This window comes from Panthera onca, chromosome D2 (assembly GCF_046562875.1).
Source record: "Panthera onca isolate mPanOnc1 chromosome D2, mPanOnc1 haplotype 2, whole genome shotgun sequence".
NCBI lineage: Eukaryota > Metazoa > Chordata > Mammalia > Carnivora > Felidae > Panthera > Panthera onca.
Window position 1 is genome coordinate 32,842,542 of NC_138349.1, and position 22,616 is coordinate 32,865,157.

The following is a 22,616-nucleotide window of genomic DNA, read 5'->3' on the forward strand; positions in this document are numbered from 1 at the left end:
TCCATTTTGAGATTTAGAAGCCTGTGGGTAGCTGCCTTACCATTTAAGGCAATTTAAGAAGCAATACTTTTGAGCATCTGCTGTGTACGGAGTTCTGTGCTAAGTACACAGAGAGGAGTAAAACCTATCCCTGCCTTCTCACAGTCTAGTAGATAGAAGAAACCCATGCTCACATAGCTGTATTACAAAGTGGAATGTGGTAAGTGCTAAGAGAGGTCAAAGATAAGACATCACATGGCAGCCCACTGAAAGGACTGTTTCTGGAACCATTTATTCAGGCGGCATAGTTTAAAGTTTATGTTTCTGAACACGCATTTCTGTTGGATTTGGTTTGAAAAGATTGCGCAGAAAAGTTTTCAAACCAGAAATTTATATGTGTCCACCTTGCCACTAGGGCCTTTAATTAACCAATATTAATGTACTTAATACAGTGGTATTTGGGAGTCCACAATTTGTATGATGTTCTCTCTGGAATATTTTATTACCATTCCATTGAGGTTATAAAAACCAGTGCCAGTAAGTTTCACACAAGTGTATGTTCCATCTTAAGTTCCTAATTGCACAAAAAAAAAAAAAAAAAAAAAAAAAATGATGCTCTCCAGGCAAAAATGCATAGTCTTAAGTTTTCTGGCAGAACACATTGTAAGCTTTAATATCTGATGCCATGGCACCCTTTCAGAATTATGTAAATAAACACAGTATCTGGATAAAGTGGCTGCTGGCCTTGGTTGCCTTGACCCTGAGTGTGTGTCGCTTCCCTTTCATCCTTTAGCTGGAAAAGAAGGCTCTAGTCAGCTTGTAAATGGACATGGTCCCTGTGAGAACCTGAAAGGATTGTTTTGAAAATGAAAATACACCACAAATTAAAATGGGGTCAGATCACATGATCACTCATGTTTGGAGCCTTACTTGACATTACTGGCACCTATGTATGCCAAATACCACACTGGACTGGGCTGGACTAGACAGGAGGAAACTCTCCTTTAGCCAGGAATAAACCCCTCCAGTCCTGATTCAGACACAAACCTATGATATTCTTAGTCATTCAAGTCAAGATTGCCTTGAAATTCCTCAGATCAACATCAGTCAATGTGTGTACTTCATCTTTGTGTTGCAGGAGGTAAACCAGCAGGGTGACTTGCCCAGAGTGAGGGCTCAGGGATGGGTTTCCTGTCCACGAAAAAGGTGGTTGGACCCTAGGCCCGGAGAAAGTGGGGTTGCAGGTAGAAGGGCCTCAGGAGCAACAAGAACAGGACATACTCTGCTTGTTGTAACTTGAGCAAAGGCAAAAGCTTGGTCCCAAAGAACCAAGCCATGGGAGGTCTCAGAGAGTGAAGCCTAAGTGGGATCAGACTTATGACTGGGGCCTTCAGTGACCAGCCTCCAGTTCTTAAATTCCTCCAGCCAGGAGCAGGATGGTGCTGAGCTGAGCCTAGAGCTGGGGCCTGACTGACAAAGTTGGAAATCTGACAGGTAACCATGGTTTGAGGCAGTTGGTTACCAAGTGCCCTTTTCCTCTGAAGCACACTTAGGACTTATCCAGAGAGAAGGGAGTAGAAATATATACAGGCCATCTCCTCCTTTCCATGTGAGTCCAGGACTACGTGTCCCGTATGCAGGGAATGGGATTTTTATAGCCAAGTGTTCATTTTAGTAAGATGCCAGCAGTCAAGGCTTATGTCAGTAGCCTGTTAAATGCCTTGCACATTCTTAACATTCAGAGTCTTCCTGCTTAAATCCCTGCTCCAGTTTTACTGAAGGCCCATTGCTGGCAAGTGGCCAGTCAGCATTTTTGAAAGCAGAGCATCCTGGAGGGTGGTGGGCGGCTCCTAAAAGGAAGTCGAAGGCTGGTTTCGTTGTCCAGGCCACGGCAGCCACGGGCTCCTCCCCTGCAGGCTCATCTGGCTGTTTGATTCTAGACGAAGAAGAGTGAACTGACTGACTGCTCTTGGGTTTATATTGTTACCCCTCGACTTCCTCTGTTCCAGGTGAAAATTCACGCGGGCCCCAAGTTCGCCTCCTATCTGACTTTCAGCCCCTCTGAAGTTAAGTCCCTCCGAACTGAGTATGGGGACCTGGAATTGTGCATTGAAGTGGTGGACAGCGTCCAGGAGGCCATCGACCACATCCACAAGTACGGCAGCTCGCACACAGATGTCATCGTCACGGAGAATGGTCAGTGTGCGTGTGCACACGTGCTTCAAGTGTGCAGCACCTGCTTTTTCTGCTTTGGTCTCCGTGGGGTCCAGCTCCTCTCAGCCCTTCTGGCTGCAGGAAAGCATAGTCTGAATACACTAATGATAATACCTGGCGTTGGTTGGATTCACGGGTCTGCTGCGTGCTCTCACATCTGCCACATTATATTGTCACAGCAGCCCCAGGGGAGGAGGTGGGGAAGAGATTATTAGCTCCACTCTGAAGATGACTCCCTCTGTGTCACAGGTATTACCTTTGAACTTCTACAGCAGTCTTTCCAGGTTATGGGAATAAACCCATTTACAGCTGAGGAAACCTAGGCTCGGGAGGTTAAGGGCAGAGCAGCTCACCACACTCATTCATTCCACAGATAAGTACTGAGAGATACACGTAGGTGTCAGGCACTGGAGGCCCAGCAGTAAAGGCAGCCAGTGGTAAATGGCCTCCTCAGAGGATCTACAGACGGTTTATTGGGGAATCACAACACCACCAGTTTGAATAGCTGACGTTTACTGAGCACTTACATGTGCTAGGCTCTGGGATGAGTGCTTTGTGGATGGCAAGTCATTTTATCCTCTATACAACCCTATGAGCTAGGTAATATTGCCAGTCTGCATTTTGCTCTGGCACAGAGAGCTTCAGAAACCTGCCCAAGGTCACCCAGCTATTGAGTGTGGAATTGGAATTCAGACTTAGGCATTCTCACACTGGAGCCTATAAATAATATAGTCAGGCCATTGCAGCATCAAGGGTATGTCTACAGGGGGAGATCTGGACTCCAACCCAGTCTTTCCCAGGCAGCTACTCTTTCCATAACAGGGACTGATGAAGCTGGTTAACCTTCTTCTCTTTAGATTTTTTACAAGTCTGCGTGTTTAATGTGTGGAGAAGCTCTTCAGGGGCCTGGGCCCAGCCCCGATCAGTCACCAGTGCATGACTGGAAGGAGGGATGTTCTCCATGGGTCACCTTAACTCGGTTTCTTCTCTTTATGCTGCAGAGAAAACAGCAGAGTTCTTCCTCCAGCACGTAGATAGTGCCTGTGTATTCTGGAATGCCAGCACTCGCTTCTCTGATGGCTACCGCTTTGGACTGGGTAAGAAAGATTATGGTCAGGAGAGAAAGGAGACCCTTTGTGAATCACTATGTGGTACAAAGAGCATAGTGAGGGTGGAGGAGACACCTCTGCTTTACAGTCACATGCTTGATCAAGATGATAGGGACAGAATTGTGGGAGGGAGGTTGATGAGAAAAAATAGTAACAACAATGAGCCAGGAGAAGTCCTGTCTGTAAGCATTTTGCATGCTAAGAAGGTAGGTACTTGTCTTTTCTTTTTCATAGTTCTTTGAGATTCAGAGAAGTGAAGTAACTTGCCCAAAGTCACCCAGCTGTCTTTTAGACCCAAACTTGTACAAGTCCAAAGCCTGGGTTGCTCCCACTACTGTATGGCAGACCACAGCATGTCCACATGCACAGGTTGTGACAGGTGTACATGCCAAGGTCCCTCAAGAGCACTGCTGTGGCAGACTTATTGCTTCAAAGAGATGTAGCCAGGTTGCCTGAGAGTGAGGAGTTCTCCATGAGGACAGGACATAAGAAGGGTTAATACGTATGCTGGGCATCAGAAATAAACAGGTGAGCCCAGAGGTGCAAGGGTGACTTCTAAAACAGACCTCTGAAATAAAAAGCTTCAGAAAGACACCCTCTCCCCTTCTGTTTAGAAATAAAACCTCCAGGGGCACCTGGCTGGCTTAGTCAGTGGAGCATGCGACTCTTGATTTCCGGGTTGGCAGTTCAAGCCCCACATTGGTATAGAGGTTACTTAAAAATAAAATCTTAAAAAAAAATTTTTTTTTAATAAAAAGAAAGAAAATCTCTATTCCCCAGTGTAAGGATTTTTCAGTCTCTGGTTTTCAGGGGTGCCATTATACAGAGCTCCAGTAAGGCATTTATGACACATCTGAGCATTATTTCAACACTAAAAATAAAACATTTTAATCTTTCTGAACTCTTAAATAGATGATCTGCCTAGAGAAGTACTTCTCATTGAATTACAGAAGGTAGTTAAAGAGAATTTTACTCAGTTATTCTTAATCATTAGACCCTTTATCGTTAGTTGCCTGTTTCTGTTATGTTGGGCTTTTGATTTAATTATATCAGTTGCACTGATTTTTGTATTCCATGTTATTGGAAGAAGAAATAGCAGCATACTTTCAAGGACTGAGGTGCCCAAGTTTCAACTGAAAGCCCACGATAGCAGAGAGCAAAAGTCCATTGTCTTTCCATCACCTACATAGAGCAAACACTCAAACGCTGGTTGAGTTAAATTCTTATGAAGCACGTTGATAACAGTGACAGGCGATGTTTATTGAGCATTTACATATTCCTTGCACTGTGCTAAGTATATCACATGCATTGTCTCACTTAGTTCTACATGACAGATTCTATTATTTTCCTCATTTTCCAAGTGAATTGAAGCACGAGAGACAGGCAACATGCCCGACGTCATGAGGTCTCTACACTATTAAAGCAGAATTTGAATCCAGTGGTCACATGGTCCATGCCAGCCACCACCCCCAAACACATCCCCACTCAGGTGTCTCTGCCCCTGCTGGTCTCTGCCTGCACCACCTCTCCACCTGCCCCTCCCCTGCCCATCTCTTTGTCACTGTTCAGCTTTCGGAGGCTCTCCCTAACCACTCCACCTGTGTGAAGGCCACCCTGCCCACACGGTCTGTCACAGCACCCTTCCCTGCACTCTCATCACCACATGAAATTATTTGCTGAACTGTTCTTTGGCTGCCTTGCCCACAAAAGTATAAGCTCCATGAAAACACCACCTCACGTCATTTATTCACCACTGCCTCCCCCAGGCCCACCACGGTGCCTTGTACATAGTACTTGCTCAGTAAAGTTGTGACACACAAGGGAACCCTGCCTCCACTGTGTACCATGCAGAACGCCCACCTAGACTCAGGAAGACCCTTAATGCCCGAAATCTAGGCCTAGAGCAAGAGAGAAGGAAAATGAGCAGTCACCTCTTATGTATTCAGTAACTGTCAAATGAGTACATGTGCTAAGAATTCTGGGGGATACTGAGAACATGTCCCTTACATTCTGGAACTTAAAGTTTGGGGGAAATGTTCTTCATCTTTATACTGGACATTGTTGTATACCTCAAAAAATGCCCAAATGTCAAATTGTGATACATAGTCCAGACCCTAAGCAGATATCAGAGCCAGCACTCCTAGTCTTGTCAAAATGCATTTGGGATAAAAGTGCACAAAAGAGACCCACGCAGTGTGTTTCATTAGGAGGGGACTCCATTGTGATTCATAGTAACCAGAGAGCACATTGAAAGGGACCATGGAACTCAGGCGGGTCTGGGGAGGATGGAGTGGGCAGGGCGAGAGGGTGCCAGGTCGGGAGAAGAGAGCTGTGGGTCTGGTGGACGGACAGGAAGCGGAGGCTGGGGAAGCCGCAGCCTCATCCGTGCTTTTTCTCAGGAGCTGAAGTGGGCATCAGTACGTCACGGATCCACGCACGGGGACCAGTAGGATTGGAGGGACTGCTCACTACAAAGTGGCTACTGCGGGGGCAGGACCACGTGGTCTCCGATTTCTCTGAGCACGGAAGTTTGAAATACCTTCACGAGAACCTCCCTGTGCCTCAGAGAAACACCAACTGAGAAGAGCTGGGAAGGATTCAAGAGATCTTCACAGTTAAGATGGTCTTAAGCATCTCGTCGTGTCCTGGATGAGCCAGGTGCCATCTCCCACTTCTAGAAGGGTCTGCCTCTGGGAAAGTGTACCACGAAGCTTTTGGGCTCAGTGTGACAACACTGCTCTTGGCTAACGCGCGTATTCCAATTCACCCTTCTCTACGTTAGAAAATAACCACCGTGGACGGGGACTTTGCTTCTCACAGTCCAGTTCCCTGCAAGGATAGAAGCAGAAAGGTGCAGCTTCCCCCCATAAAAGGCAATGGAAAATCATGGCCACTTTTACCTTTTTATCGCCTCAATGAGGTAATGTCTCCCCTGGCGTTTGGTTGGCGCTAGAGCCCATCACACCTAATATGTCTTTCCACATTTCATTTCTTCACGCTTACAGTCAGTTTCAGAAAGGAAAGATTTGGAATTTAGAAGAGGGGCAGCTCTCCTTTTTAGCATTCTCATCAGAAACAGTTGCAAAAATGGACTGAATCATTTCTACCAGGAAGATTGACTTTTTGTATTTATTGTGGAGTAAATCTACAGAAGCATTCCAGATGCTCACCCCTGTCCGGACCCAGAGGACCCGGCGTTACCCAGAATGCAGTTGGAACCTGGAGCTGCGAGTCCCAGGAAGAAGTATCTATAGCAATCATGCTTGAAATTTTTATATGAATTACTTTGTCTCCTGCCCTTTCCCTCCAAAACAAAAATTAAAGGGTTATTTTAATACTTTGGATTCCTCCCCCTTTTTGAGAAATAAAGTTCTTATGAAAAGCCTGTGTGCATGGTTAACGTTCTCGTCCTTACTTGTCGTTGCCCTCTTCTTCCTTTGCCCTCCCCGTGGTCCTCATACCCCACTGTTATGCACTGGCTCTTCTCTGGAAGTTGGTTGGGGAGAGTCCATCTGCTACATGTGTCAATGGAAGCGGTACAGGCAGATCTCAGGACGGACCCAGACTGAGAGAGGGGGAAGGAAAACAGGAGATGGAGCCCAGGAGCATAAGGACTGAAAACGGGAAGGACTGAAGAGCGGCTACGTACGGCACAGATGTGCTGCCATTGTGCCAAGGTCCACACAGCGTCCACTTGGCCACAGCCCCAGCCGACATCCTTAGTTCACTTTGGATGACCCTCCCTCCCTCCATCTAGCTCCTGTTTTATTAGGGTCCCTGGTGCCTGATGGTCTGCAGTTGAAAGCTTTCTTGTCTCGTGGGGGTCCTCCCAAAGAAATACGTACTCACTTCTATGCTTCTTATCCTCTGAGGATGTCTTACGAGCACAGGAATTACAGTGTCGTGTGGAACATGTTCCCAGACTCGTTCCAAACTCTACTTCACATCCAGACCCTTAGATGGTCTGGCAAGCCACCCTGCCTGCCCTGCCCTCTGAATGGGGAATTCTGGCATAGCTTGCCTGAAAAGGCAATAAACAAAGTCCTGCTTAACTGTACGGCAAATACCACAATCAGCTCCCATCCAGACAACAAATACCCCTGGAGTCAAAAATAGAAAGTGACCCAAGAAGGCCAGGGCCCTTGGGGAAGACTCCACTGAGGAGGCAGGCCTGGATCTGGGCCCTGCGCAAGATGAGTCACAGGAGTAAGGAGTGGGCAGGGCATTCAGGCAGGGGACTGGTGCAGGCAGAAGTCCAGAGCTAGGGATGGAACACAAGTCTGGAGCAGCGAATACGCTGACGTGGGGCAGAAGTTCGTGCGGTGTACAGAAAGGTGTTCTGTCCCAGACTGCTGAGAAGGGTATAATCCCGAGGGGAGCTGCCCTTCTTAGGGCAGGGCATGGGAATGGGGTTTGGGCTGGAAAACACTGGTAAAGCCCAGTCATCCAACAAGGCCATTTCCCCTGTGGAGCAACCTCAGGCTTGGTCTTTTTCTACAGAGGCCATGAGCAGACTGCATTCTCCCATTTTCAACCCAAAGTGAAGAGATCGCCAAAGGAGGATTGGGAGGCAGCCAGAGCCTCACAAGTACCCCCATCTAGGCAGTCTTCAGTACTTACTTGTTTGGCTTTTATTCTGAAATCCCTCCTGTGGGCCTTCCCTTTTCCTGGCTACCAACTCCTGACAACAAACAGGCTGTTGAAACAACCAGTTCTGAAGCTCCCACCTCCCCCACCAATGGGGAAAAAAAAGCCCTCTGGGATAACAAATGTTCTTCAAGCCAAGTTTACTTGAGTTTAGGGTTTCTGTTACAGCCAAAAGTATGTCAGTGATACAGTATATACATAGATTATGTGGCATTTAGAAAAGTATTTAGATGGAGAGAAAGGTGGGCAGCCAAGGACTAGATTATAGTAAGTGTTATTTGTCTGCTGTGTATCCCTTATTTTGTGGAATCATCTCCTGCATTTTGCAGTAATCCCACTCAGTCTCTGTGATTCAGGGGAGTTAATGCTGATCTGCCCCCCCCCCCCCAACCTCACTATTTTTAGTGGCAGTCACATGGTTCTGATAAGTCAGAGTACTGTTTCCCTGCTTATACTGATTGCTTCAGGACTGGGCATATGATGATTTAAACTTGGCCAAATGGCATGCTAGTAAGACTAAATTTTTACTGCACTTATTAGGAAAAACAAATTGTCCTCATCCTTCCATGTAGAGGAAAGTATCCAACACAGGAAAGGGAACCGGGGGATAAATAGAGACTTTGCCCACCTGGTTTCATCAGTGCCTGAAATCCACCACGGGACTCAATGATTTCCTTTTCTTTTGCTCAAGCTAGTTTGAATTGGGTTGAGTTTGAGTTTGAGTTCTATCCCTTTATCTTAGAAGACTCTGGATAAATATCCCTGTGTTCAGGGGCGCCCGGGTGGCTCAGTCAGTTAAGCTTCAACTCTTGATTTTTGTATCAAGTCATGGTCTCGCAGGTTCGTGGGATCGAGCCCCATGTTGGGCTCTGTGCTGACAGCTCAGAGCCTCCTTGGGGTTCTCTCCCTCTCTCTCTCTGCCCGCCCCCTCTCAAAAGTAAATAAACACTTTAAGAATATATATATACCTGTGTTCAAATCCCTGCTTTGCCACTTATTAAACAAGTGACTTTGGACAAGCTACTTAGGTTCTGGGAGCCTCGGTTTTCTGGGACTATAACACCTCCTATGTCATAGGTGGTAGTGTAAGTATTTGGCACAGTATGGACACTTAGCAAGCGCTCAATAGGCGCGAGTTGATCACCTGTGATTTTTTGGGGGTGCCTGGCTATGGGCTTGGCTCTGTACTCCACAAGAAACCAGAATTTTCTCATGTTACTCATAAAGCAGTTTTCAGAAGCCAGACTTTCCCATCCCCGCTTTCTCTGGTCACTAGAAGCCCAGCTTGCCCTCCACGTGAGTAAGGAGGAACAGCACTGAGCCTGAGATCAAACCTTTTAGTATGTAGAGCACATGGGCAGATGCTACTGAGAACAGTGTGAGCAGCAGAGACCTGATTTGGGGTCTGGGAAAGAGAAGGTGAATGTCATGCTCTGCCTGAAAGAAGAGGTGGTCCTTGTTTGTCCGAGAGGAGCAGGGGGTGAGAGCAAAGCAAGGGACCATGGGTCTCTAGACACTTAACACGTGAGTGCTGCAGTACAAAGTAGAATATGTGCAGCGTGTGTGCTTCTGAACTCGAAATCCATTCCCAGATCTCCAAGCAAACATGAAGATTTTGCATATTCAGATGAATCCTCTGGCAATCTTGCCTAAGACTTTAATCAGGTCTCTTTTTTGACTCGGGGCAGTTGTTGATAGGATTACTACTCGGTTCTGTCTCTCAAATGTACCTGGAACAGACATTTCTGGGTAGTATTTTGGGCCCTGTGTGGATAGTGCCCACGAGGCAGCAACTGTGGGAGTGTTTTCAGGTACAAGTACCTCAGTTCAAACTAGTTTAACAAAAGAAAGTGTATTTATTGGGTTATATGACTGAGGAAGTCGACACGTAGTTCAGATAGGATTTGATCAGGGTTTGGCTCTGTTTTTCTATAGATCTCTATAAGTCAGTGGTTCTCACACTTGAGAATCTCAGAATCACCTGCAGTGTTATTAGAATAGATCACTGATTCAGTAGGTTGGGGGTAAGGGCTGAGAATTTGCATGTCTAATAAATTTCCAGCTCCTGCTGCCACCACCAATCCAAGAATCACACCTTGAGAACCACAGTTCCAGACATCTGCCAGCAGCAAGCTGGCTGTGTTGTGGGTTGCGGGATTGGGAGGTGGGAGGGGGCATCAAATAAAACTACAATCCAACAAAAGTCCTAAGCTCCACTCTTATTAAACTGGCCTGAATCCATCACTGTAGTAAATGTAGGAATTGAGTTGCATTGTCACAGGAAATCCAAACAACTGGGACTCGAACTTGATAGTTCATTTTTTGTCTCATGTAAGAAGTCTGGAGGTAGGCATCCCAGGGCTGAGGCTGAGGTGAAGGCTCCGTGATGTCATCAGGCACTCGGGCTCCTTTTGGTTTCTGCTCTTCCATCCTAGGGCAAGGCCCTCTTGCACATGATAGTGGTATCCCTACACTCGGTACTGTGTTCCAGATAGGAGGAAGGAGGAGGAACCTCAGGCAAAGGAGTATGTGCCAGCTGCCTCATCTAAGTGACTTTCCAGGAAGACCCATCCAATTGCTTGTCCAGAACTGGTTCGTGACACCCCTCCTCACTTCTACAAGGGATCTGGGAAGTGACTTTTTTACCTGGCCATATTGTAGCACCAAGAAGTAAGAGTCTATTGATAAGGAAGAAGGGAAATTAGGTAGGGGAGGAACATTATCCTGATTCAGGGAACTGGAAGGGGGATCCATTCACCTAAACAACATGGCTGATAGGGAGGAACTGTTTCATGCAGCCATGTGGGCAACTCTAGCTGTAGGGGAGGTTGGGAAATACAGCTTTACAGTTGAGCACACTCCTACCTGAACAAAAATCAGGATCCTCTTCACAAGGAAGAGAAAATGGTAACCATTGGGTAAGCTACTAGCACTGTTTGTCACAATTACCTTAAACCCCCTCTAAGGAGTGGATTTTTCTAGAAGCCTCCTTTGTTTCCTTGAGCTCATTGATGAGTTTTGTAAATCACGTTTTGTGGTAGGATGTGGGAAAGCCTAATTGCTCTGTAGGAGATGGAGAAAGGGCGAAATTCCTGGGCACTCCTGGAGAGTAGCAAGGGAGTTAAGACTTGCCCCAGGCAGAGAGTACAGACTGAGGATCTGCAGGAGATTAGACTAGAGAGAGCTAGACCACCAAAGTATTAAAAAAGCCATCTGTTTGTAAACTGATGGCTCCATGGGGGTAATTCTCTTGGAGGTTCTCAAATTTTAGAGAAAGGCAACAGTAACAGGAGTCCACTTATTCCACAGAAGTAGTCCAGTGACATATTGGAAAGAACTTGCATTTGGGAGTCCTACTGACCTGCATTGTCACCTATAAATTGTGTGAACTTAGCGGAGTTACTTTTACCAAAATGGCCTTCAGTTTCCTTATTTGGAACAAGTAGAGGACTAACACCTACCTGTCAGGAGAGATTCCGGCAATGGATTGAACACACCGCTCAGGGAAGAGGCTCCATCAACATTATCCACAAAATGAGCAATAGGGCCCTTCCTGGTGTATCTGTCTTTGTATTCCACAGTAGCCCAGCTGGGACCAATGCCTATAGGTGCTCCCTGACCACCCAGTGAAACAGACTACTTTGGCAGAATTATGGAAGGGAGGGAGGGTGCTCTCTGAGACCCTTGGACCATTAGGGTCTTGGTATGAGAGTGGCAGCCTAAAATGATCATACATCTTTGCTGACCCCAACTCACTTCTAAACAACTGAGGAGTGCCATCATTCTCATCTAGTCATGAACGTGAACATGCTCTTGGGGTCTATTGGAGTGGAAGGTGGGTTACATGTTACAGTGTCTTTTCTGCTAGTGCTTCTGCCAAAAGTCAAGGAACAACTTTATAACTGCTCTTGCTGGTAGAACTCCCTCTTTAGTGAGAATGATATTTAAAACATCACTGAATACTCACCGAGCACCTATTATGTGCCATGTGCTGAGAATAGGAGACACTCCTTCTGTCCAATGGTTCAAAGCTTAAGCTGTCTAGGGAATTGCTGCCCTACCCCAAGATAGCTCTTCTCCTTAACTCCAAGTGTTTATCACCTATTTGACTCCCGTTCCTAGGAGAACTCTTTGGCTAATAGGAAGGCACTAAACTAGACAGACCCACTCCAGGCTGGAAGGGAGGACTGTGCACTGCCATCTCAGAAGAAAAGCAATTCACTCTTTTTTCCGTCTAGCCCTAAGATCCCTCTAACACTAGAGGGCAGTCTGGCCCCATGGACCTAAGGAGGTCTGCCCTATACCCCACTGCCATCCTCAAATGATTCACCTGGAGATGAAGTGCTGGCACAGTAAAACAACTTCCAGAAACCAATTTACCTAAAAGGTAAGAACGCAGGCTGTTTTTCAGGTAAGAGACAGAACAGGGTTTGGGCCTTGATTCTACCACCTTCTAGCTGTTTGACCTGGGGTAAGTGTCTTAACTTCTCAGAACTTTGATAATGCTTACCCATAAATGGGTTTTGTGAGATTATATGTAAAACACTCAGCACAGTGTCCAACCTATGGTAAACCTTCAATAACTGTTAGCTGTTATATTTATTTTGTTCTGAGGAATATTTCTCTTAATTCTGGATACTCCTCTTTTATTTAAAGTCCATACACATCTTCCTAGGAAATGTGGTTGGGGACCCGCTAAGGAGATAGCTATTGTGTATCAGCACTATAGTAGGAGCCTTGCATACGATGTCACACAATGTGAATGAAGGAATTGTTATCCCTAGTTTACAAGTACAGAAACCGAGGATAAGAGAGGTTGAGTAAATTGCCCAAGGTCACACAGTGAGGAAGTAGTAGAACCTAGATTAGAACCCAGGCAGCTGGGCTTCAGAGCTCTTCCCCATCACAGCGGGCTGTAGCAGTAGTAGTTTCTTGTACCTTAACCCAAGGTAAGTAGTAAGGCTGAAGAAGGGGGTTGCCATGGCTACTAACTAGACCCCTTTTCAAGTAATCAGATCCTAGGTCTGCTCCAGTTTTGCAAGAGGAGATGCTTGTCTGGAAACTCTCCGCAGCACCTGCCCCTGGAGGGAGCTGGCTGCACCTGAATTATTTAGAGAGTCTCTAGACATTTGATATAATGAGCAGGTGTGGATGCTTCTCTGCCTTTCCCTGACATGCCTTTACTTACCCCTTTTCCCTCCACATACTTGCCTATGAGGAAAAGGAACTATCAGCCTTCTCCACAATGTGTACGTCTCTCTCCTTCCAAAAATTGTGGACCGTTTCCCTTGCAAATTTCAAAATCATGTTGATTTGAGTGGAAATTGGTGTAACTAAGACCCTAACTAGTAAATGGATAAATTGTCTTTTTCTATTGATATACAGTATCTTTTCCCCTATCCTAAGCTTATACAAGTCAAACTAGAAGACTGCATATGTATAAATAAAAAAAAACAGCAACTAATAAAAATGTTCATAGTATAGGTTACACCTATGTAAAAAAAATTATGCTTAGAAAAAAGACTGGAAGGAAATATGAATATAAAGGTGGCACTTGGACTCTAGATTTTAGCCCATAATAGCATATGAAATAGCACAATAGCAGTTATTACTAAATCCAATGATTAGGGTCACGGGTTTTCTAGGATCTGCTCCCCACTCACCTGGGTGCTCACATCCACCCCTTGCCCTGACCATCCATCCATCATGTTCTCTCTCTCACCAGGGCAATTGCCCTGGTAGTGAAGAGTCATTTCCACCTCTGCTCCTGATCCTCTGTATCCAATCTGTGACTCCGTATTATTATCAGCATCCTTCACAGTACCCCAATTAGATTTTATGTGAAGTCAAACTGAATCCATTGAATCCTAGCTAATAATATTTTAATCATAGATCTCTTTACAACCAACTATTTGAGAACAATTAGCCATTAAAAATCTTGTGTTTAAAGAATATTTATTGACCTGGGGGGGGGTTCACTACAAAATGTTGAATAGAAAAAACTAGGCAATATAATAGTATAATTTTTTTAAATAGTATAATTATATTAGGGCGCCTGGGTGGCTCAGTTGAGCATCCAACTCTTGATTTTGGCTCCAGTCATGATCCCAGGGTCATGGGATCGAGCCCTGCAACCAGCTCTACACTGAATGTGGAGCCTGCTTGAGATTCTCTTTCCCTCTGCTCCTCTCCCCTCTCTTTCTAAAATTAAAAAATTTTTAAATAATATTTAAATAATATAATTAATATTTTCCAATTATATTATAGATATTTGGTTAGAAAAAAAGACTGGAAGAAAATACATCAAAATATAATGAGTGATTGATTCTTATCAAGCAATGAGACTACTAATGAGTTTTATTATTATACTTTTCTAAGCTTTTCTAAATTTCTGTGTTACTGCTTGAATTATTTTTAGAATATTTTTCTCTTTTTTTTTACAGCTACTAGTATCTATTCCTATGGGAAATTATTGGTACAATGGTGAAAATAAAGTTTTTCATAACATCTTTTAAATCTAAAGAGGGGTGCACCTGGGTGGCTCAGTCAGTTAAGCGTCCAACTTTGGCTCAGGTCATGATCTTGTGGTTTGTGGGTTCGAGCCCCGCATCAGGCTCTGTGCTGACAGCTCAGAGCCTGGAGCCTGCTTCCAATTCTGTGTTTTCCTCTCTCTCTGCCCCTCCCCTGCTCATGCTCTGTTTCTCTCTCTCTCTCTTTCTGTGTCTCTCAGAAATAATAAATAAATATTAAAAATAAACAAACAAACAAACAAATAAGAGAGGCTTATTTTTCCATCCCACCCCCCTTTGCAGTCTGTCTTTTGCAGACAAGAAATCAAGGCTCAGAGGGTACGTCCAGACTGGTGCTTAGGGAATGTGGCCCCACAGGAGAGACCGAACCAGTTAGTTCTAGGACAATTCCAGCCTGTGGCTCTATCAGCTAATGCTCTGGTTCCCCTACCCTTTTGTACTCACAGCCCTCCCAAAGCAAGAGAACTTCAATAAGCCATGAAGTTTTCCTGCTCCAGGTACTTCTCTGGACTCTAGTTTTCCTTCTCTGACTCACAAATAAGGCTACATCTCTGACTCTGTGTTTCCAGATTCTGTTTCAATGCAGACAATTAGATGGTAAATAATTCAAGAGAACGGAAACTGGCAAAGTGGTGTGTGATGTCCAAATAGCTATCTTGTTTACCCTCTGGTGTAAACTTCAGGCTCATCTGCAAGTCAGGAGCCCTAGGAGTAGATAAAATGTGCAAACACGGGAATCTTCCTGTTTCCATTCCTTCCCATTGTTGAATATTGTTGAGAGTGGGAAACAGTTTCCCAGTTTGGTTAGCATAAAACAGCGTGGCTTTGGCAGACAGACTCAGATAACTTGGGCAAGTCTGATGTTCCTCCCACAGTGGGCTGGGTGTACAGAGTCCAGAAGCACCATCTGTCCTTGGGGTAAGGATTCATGATTTCAAACTGAGGTCTCAGCACTATCACCACCCATCCTCCACTTCTTCCTTCTGTGCAGTGAGGGAGACCCCTTTCACTCGGCCCTTCTACACCTGCCCATCATTAAAGGAGCAGTCTTAGCTAAGACTGTTTGAGTTACAGGTAACATAAGCCACATTTACCTTGCTTAAGAAGAAAAGGCTCTCATAAAGCCAAGGGCAAAACCATAAAGCTGGCCCAGCCTCTCAAGAGACTGGAACTAGCTCAGGCGGAAAAGAAATTTGTGGCTCAGGTAACCAGGGACTCCACCATCGTCTGGGCGCTCCTATGCCTCTCCTTTCTGCGTGAAGACTTCATTTCCTCCTACTGGAGACTGGCTTCTTCCATGAGCATGAAAGGCTGAGCCAGTGGAATATTCCAGACTTATTCTCATGCCTTAGTCCCACACCTCCCACCTACTGCAAAAATAAAAAGGTTCTGGCTTCCCCTTCCAGTGCAGAAGAACTTTAGTTGGTCTACTTGGGCCACCTGTCCTTGCTGTAGTAGAGATGCAGAAGAGGGGCCATGGCATGATCTGGGCTAATTCAGCCACATATGCCTTTATGACCATGCCGTGGCTAAATTTTGAAATGATTTAATAGGACTTACTTTTCTGGATAGAATGCAGTAGGTAGCAACAATTCAATGTTCCTGCTGAAACAACTAGAAAAAAAGCTGGATAAGTTACAGAAATACTATTTTAAAAGATATTAGAGAGTTTTGGTAGCAACAAGGACTGATGAGCTAAAATTCTGGAGAGAAAAGAGCCTTTTCTGAATGAGCTGATAATCTCTGACCACTTTCTCCCCTTGGGGAAATTGCCAAAACTGGGCACAGGCCAAGGATAGAGGTTGACCCAGGCATAAGGTTTTTACTGGGACAAAGAAGTCAGTAGAGCTTTTGTTGGACGGTGTGATCTGGAGGAGCCTAATAGTGGAATCTAGAGTAGCTCTAAACACATCCTTAGTTTTCCCCATGGGGGGCATTTGCTGAATTCCGAGATGGAGTGGGAGACACTGCACTAGAAGTATCTAATAGCACAGGGAAATTTCCCAGACTTTCAATACATAGGAAACAAAGTCCTATTAGAAGGAGGAGGGCTGCATCAAACATAAGATGGGTGTCCCCTTCAAGATATTTGCTAAATTAAAAAAAATTTTTTTGATGTTTATTTATTTTTGAGAGAGACAGAGACAGAATGAGAGTGGGTTGGGGCAGAGAGAGAGGGAGGCACAGAATCTGAAGCAGGCTCCAGGCTCTGAGCTGTCAGTACAGAGCTTGACGCAGGGCTTGACCTCACGAGCTGTGAGATCATGACCTGAGCCGAAGTCAGACGCTCAACCGACTGAGCCACCCAGGCGCCCCAATATTTGCTAAAATTTTAAACTGTGTGGGGCAAGAGACCAAAGAGCCTGAGCTCCTAAGAACAGACTGAATCTTCTATAGGCTTTGAGCGTTGGAAAGACAGAGACCTGCCAGGCTATCAATCAAAACCTTGCATGGACTCCCTCCAAGTAACAAGATAACCCAGTGTTGGACTGGACTAATAAAGCTGCAGTCAAGCCCCCATGTGGCTGAATCCCTGACTAGATTGGGACAATCTGCCTCTTACCCCACCTGGTAACAGAAGAAAAAGAGAATCACCACTGGAGGAAAATAATATCATCTACAGCATTTATGGTTCCTTTATATAGTTATGAGACATGTGAGGAGCAGGGAAATATGACTCATAATAAAGAGAAGAATCAGACTATGAAAGCAGACCTACAAATGATTCTGATATTTGAGTTAGCAGACAAGGACTTTATTATAAGTATTATAAAACATGTTTAAGAAACTAAAGGAAAAGGACACGATATATGTGAAGATAAAGAATTTCAACAGAGAATTAGAATCTTATAAAAATCGAGTAGACATTCTAGAACTGATAAATGCAGTATCTGAAATTAAGAACTGATTAAAAGAAATATTTCCATACCTGTTAATTAATACGTACTGGCCTAAGCCTCATGAGTTTCCTACCCTCCCCCTCCATGGCCATGTGGCCCTCCCTGGACAGCCTGGACTTCCTCATGATCCAGCAACTCCAGAGTTTAGGGCTGATCCAGCCAGGGGCCTCCAGGACCTGCTACACCACTGATGCAAATGTCCCTTCTGATTGGTTGGCATCTGTACTTTCCCATCGTCAACTACAGTAAAACCTTGGGTTTCGAGCAACTTGTTCTGTGAGTATTCCACAAGACAAGCAAACATTTCTAATAAATTTTAACTTGATAAATGAGCGATGTCTTGCAATATGAGTAGTATGTTATGCCAAATGTCACGTGATCATAACTGAGCCAATGGTTCTTAAAATTCGCTTTGATATACAAGTGCTTTGGGTTACAAGCATGTTTCCAGAACTAATTATGCTCACAAACCAAGGTTTTGCTGTATTTTGATGTCACTTCTTGGCACTGTCATTGAAAGTCCCTACCAGAACCAAATGATTGAAGTTTAGGAAGAATTCCCTGAAGGAGGCAATACCAGCATAAGAGGAAAAATGGAAGGACATGGAAAGGGATATTTGTTCACTTATGATACTCAGCCAGAAATCTGAGACTGAAGCCTGCTGTTTGCTAGTTGGCATTGTTTTATGTTTGCTCCCCACCGTGGCTAAAGAGAATTGAGCAAGCCATGGGAGAAGGGGTTGAATGAGGTGTCCACGTAGCTGGGTAAGTTTGCTCTGTTGCTAAGTCTCTTGTATCTGACTGACTGGTAGTCCCCACACCAGTTCTTCTCCAGAAGCAGCCAGGATAGCTTTAGTGACTTAAGTTCCTCAAAGGCAAAAGAATCTAGCAAGAACAACTGTCTCCCACAGCATAGGTTAAGAGAGCAGGTTTTAGAGACAGACAGCTCTAGGTTCAAATCCCACATCTGCCATTAACTGGTTGTCTGACCTTGGGCAAGTCACTTTATCTCCCCTGTGCATCTCACAAAGTTTGTAGCAAGCACTGTTGGTTAACTAGCAGTTTCTTCCCTTCTCTGCTGGAAGAGGCCTCATTTTTTTTTTCTCAGAGTGTTTCACTTCTTTCCCTCTCAACTTGGGTTGAATTGCGCTTCATCTAAGCCCATTGCAGTGATCTTACTCGTGTCAATGATTGGATTAGGTATGTGTGTACGGTACAGTTCTGGCCATTGAGATGAGAGGGATGATCCAGGGGAAGCTTCTTGGAAAGCTTTTCTTGTACTTAAAAAAGAGATGCAAGGAAGACACTATCCCTCTGCTAAACTTTGTCTTGTTCCATGTGGCTCCTGGAAATTCAACAGCTATTCTGCAGTCATGAGGGGTACTACCCTGGAGACCAGAGCCAAATGAGCAAAAAGGTGGAAAGAACCTGGGTCCCTGATAACATCATGAGCCTCTAAGTTAACCAAGCTTCAAGCTGCCCTTGCTAGGAACTGCTCATTACAAATAAAATAACTCATTTCCTTATGTTTAAGCTACTTTGAGCCCATATTGTTTTTGAGGATTCGGTTCATAAAATAATTTAAGTAAAGCACCTAGCACAGTTCCTGGTATAAAAGTGCTAAAAGAAATTACAGGTATTATTATTGCTATCATCATTGCTTTTTATCATTATTATTTCTATTTCACTTAGAGTTTCAGCTCTGGTTATAGGGGAGGATAATAAGTCTGACATTTAAAGATGTGATGATAGTGTTCACTGTGGCAGCACTTATACTAAAATTGGAATGATACAGAGAAGATTAGCATGGCCCCTGCGCAAGAATGACACCCAAACTCATGAGCGTTCCATATTTTAAACAGATAGATAGGTAGATAGATAGATAGATAGATAGATAGATATAGATGTGATGATAGGGATGGGGGTGTCAGAGGTAAAGGAATGAGTCCAGGTGCTTTGGCTCCTTGCCCAGTGCTCCTTCTAACAATGGTTTTAATTAAGGGTTCTGTGTGTGTGTGTGTGTGTGTGTGTGTGTGTGTGTGTGTGTGTGCGCGCGCGCGCGCGCGCGCACGCACGCGTGCATGCATGCACTCACAGGCAATAGGAACTAACTTGGGTTAGCGCAAACTAATAAGCAAAAAAATAATCTTTTCAAAGACTGTTGAGTGTGTCACTCAATTAAAGGAAGAGATTAACAAAGAAGATCTAGGCAAGGAAGGAATTAGGACAACTCCAGACACCTCAGCAGCTAGCATCCATGCACTTCATGCCATTGATGTGACTGCTTCAGAAATGTATGTCTCTGCATCTCTCCATCGGGATTTCTCAGATGAGAGAGTCTGGGTGAGGTGTCCGCACCAAGAGTAATCAGCTATGGCCTAGGGTCAGAGTCACACAGATGTGACTATTGAGGGGGTCACACTTGGTTATCAGGACCCTTCTGAAACAAGACAAAACTATGGTGAGCCCAAAATGTGCCTTGTGCTGCCACCATGCCCTTCCAAAACTGCAGGTTTGCACCAACCTTAAATGAAAAGCAGCAGCCCCAGGCCAAATTCTAAACATGTTCATAATTCAATAATGCCAACGACAGTCTTTTTTCAGGATGTCTCAGAAAGGAAGAGGAAGAATGGGGCAAGGGACTAGACTGGACGGGAGACTCTAGAGGTCCTTTCTCAGGGCATCCAAACACTGACTTGGAATGTCCAGCCAGAAGGACCAATGCTGCCCTAACATTTGCAAAAATGCAAATGGTCCCATGTGCCCAAATGTCTAAATGTTTAAAAGCTATAAATTAAGCTATGCCCACTCATGTCCTGGGCTCCAATCAAGCTTTTCTCTCTCCCCCAGCCCACTGCTTTGAGATGTGGAAACTAAAGTAATAAGGTTCTCCCTGGGTTGTTCATGCCATCTGAGCTGTAGGTACCACAGACATGCCAGAGCAGGGCAGGAGCTGGTGCCAGGCCCCTGGGTGGTGGCTGGATGCATCCAATCCCAGGATATAGACTGACTCAGTCAAGCTCCCCTAAAGTTAGGGCAGGCAGATTATCCTCCTGCACACCTTACTTTTCCAATTCAATTCAAGAGTTCCAGGCAGTTCTAAGTGCCTCCCAAGTCTACAGCAACCCAACTCAGGAGAGAGTGGGGAAGGGGGAAGGGCAGGAGGGTAGTTAGAGAGGAATAAGTTCTGTCTCGACACCCATTAGGTTGACTTGGGGCTCCAACTTAAACTGAAGTAGGCACTCTTTCCTTGATTTCCCAGGGCAGAAGCTGTGACTTTTGTCTCCTATCCCTCCCACTCATTGGCAGCCTCAACCCTCATCCTCTGGCCTGAGGGGACCAGTTGGGCCCACACATGTCCCCTCCCTTCCTGATTCAATTTGTTACCTACCTTTTAGAAAACTTTCCTATGAGACCTGAAAAGAAGAAAATACACTTTTTGTTTCAATGTATACAATATGTGTGGCCAAGGGCAAGGGCTCCTATTTCCCTGGTCTGAGGCTAGTGCTAACTAAGGAGGACCTTGGAGATTATCTCCAAAATTGAGTCTACAGAAACTATGAATCTACCAAATTACCACAGTTGGTCCACAGGACTCAGGAGCAGATTGGAGGCTCCCACCATGCCACTGGCCAGTGATGGGATAATCCATAACAATCATAACCATCAAACTCAAACTCCTTAAATATATTTAAACCCATGACTTCATAGTAGTGCTTAAAAAACAAACTCTCTTTTGTCATCTTTTGAAGGATGCTAGGGCATGCAGCCTATTATTTTGAAACTAGTAAATAAAGAAAGAAATAGCATTTATTTTGCTGTTCTTTTTCTACCTGTGTGCCAGGATAATGAAATAGTTGATATTGGGAAGTTTTTCTGTATAGAAATATGCCAGATATAAAGTTTTTCTTTTTAGAGGTAAATGAAGAAATGAAGCTAAGACATGAAGTTAGCATATTAATATTTTGCAACTCCTTTTTTTTGTTTTTTAATGTGTTTTTTTTTTTTTTTTATTTTTGAGAGTGAGAGAGAGAGAGAGAACTAGTTGGGGAGGAGCAGAGAGAGAGGGAGACACAGAATTGGAAGCAGGCTCCAGGCTCTGAGCTGTCAGCACAGAGCCCAATGTGGGGCTCGAACTCGTGAACCATGAGATCATGACCTGAGCCAATGTTGGATGCTTAACTGACTGAGCCACCCGGCACCCCAACATTTTGCAATCTTAATGAAATAATGGATCTATCGATGCAGTGATCATCAATGCCTGCTGACATCAGAAAAAGAAAGATAACAGGACATTATATGCCTTCCCGGTGTAAATGCAAAAAGCATTCTAGAGAAGAAGAGAAAAAAGAAGGAGGAAGAGAAGGGAGAGGAGGAAGAGAAGGAGGAGAAGGAGAACCTGAACCAGATTAAGTCTTTTGATCTAACTACCAGTTTGTAGGAAATACAAGATAAACGTTAAATGATACTATGGAGAGGCAACCAGCAATATCCAGACTTTGGGAAATTCTAGGACAAGAGACCTGGTTCCTTCAACAAGTAAATCACAAGGAATATGTATGATTCTAGATTAAACAGAAGTTAATATACATTTCATCCCATTGCAATCTTTAGAGCTTAAATCTTTACAAAAAATTTTTTGTAGGGGGTGCCTGGGTGGCTCAGTCCGTTAAGCGTCTGACTTCGGCGTCTGACTTCAGTTCAGGTCGTGATCTCACAGTTTGTGAGTTCGAGCTCCACATCGGGCTCGCTGCTGTCAGTGCAGAGCCCGCTTCATCCTCTGTCCCTCTCTGTCTTCCCCTCCCCTGCTGTGCTCTCTCAAAAGTAAATAAACGTTAAAAAAATTTTTTTAGGACACAATCAGGGAAATTTGAACACAGAATTGACATCAGATGCTATTTGTTTTAGGTATGATGATATTGTGTTTACAAAATACTTACCTTTTGAGTGATATATTGAAATGTTTGTGGGTGAAATTATATGATGTCTGGAACTTACATCAAAAAAATCTGTGAGGAGGTTTAGAAATCACTTGCAGGGGTGGGTGCCTGGTTGGCTCAGTTGGTTAAGCAACTCTTGATTTCATCTCAGGTCATGATCTCACAGTCATGAGATTGAGCCCCACCTTGGGCTCTGCCTGAGCATGGAACCTGCTTAGGATTCTCTCACCCTCTATCTCTCACCTCCCACCTCCCTCTCTCTGTCTCTCTCTGTCTCTCTCTCAAAAAAAAAAAAAA

General features: G+C 44.6%; 1 protein-coding gene and 1 non-coding gene across 6 annotated transcripts in view; both read left to right on the plus strand.

Annotated features, from left to right (window-relative positions):
* The window catches only part of ALDH18A1 (aldehyde dehydrogenase 18 family member A1), a 42,206-nt gene extending 35,519 nt beyond the window's left edge, over window positions 1-6,687 (plus strand). For all 5 annotated transcript variants that reach the window (XM_081790491.1, XM_081790492.1, XM_078434658.2 and 2 more), the window contains exons 16-18: window positions 1,989-2,175; window positions 3,195-3,290; window positions 5,702-6,687. In XM_081790491.1, the coding sequence (XP_081646617.1) occupies window positions 1,989-2,175; window positions 3,195-3,290; window positions 5,702-5,883 (465 nt within the window). In that variant the 3' untranslated portion in view covers window positions 5,884-6,687. The remainder of the gene's footprint in view (window positions 1-1,988; window positions 2,176-3,194; window positions 3,291-5,701) is intronic.
* A 12,443-nt stretch (window positions 6,688-19,130) lies between these two features.
* On the plus strand, window positions 19,131-19,236 carry LOC132685718 (U6 spliceosomal RNA). The gene has a single exon (XR_009613287.1). It is a non-coding gene; the product is annotated as a U6 spliceosomal RNA (small nuclear RNA).
* Window positions 19,237-22,616: the final 3,380 nt, after the last annotated feature.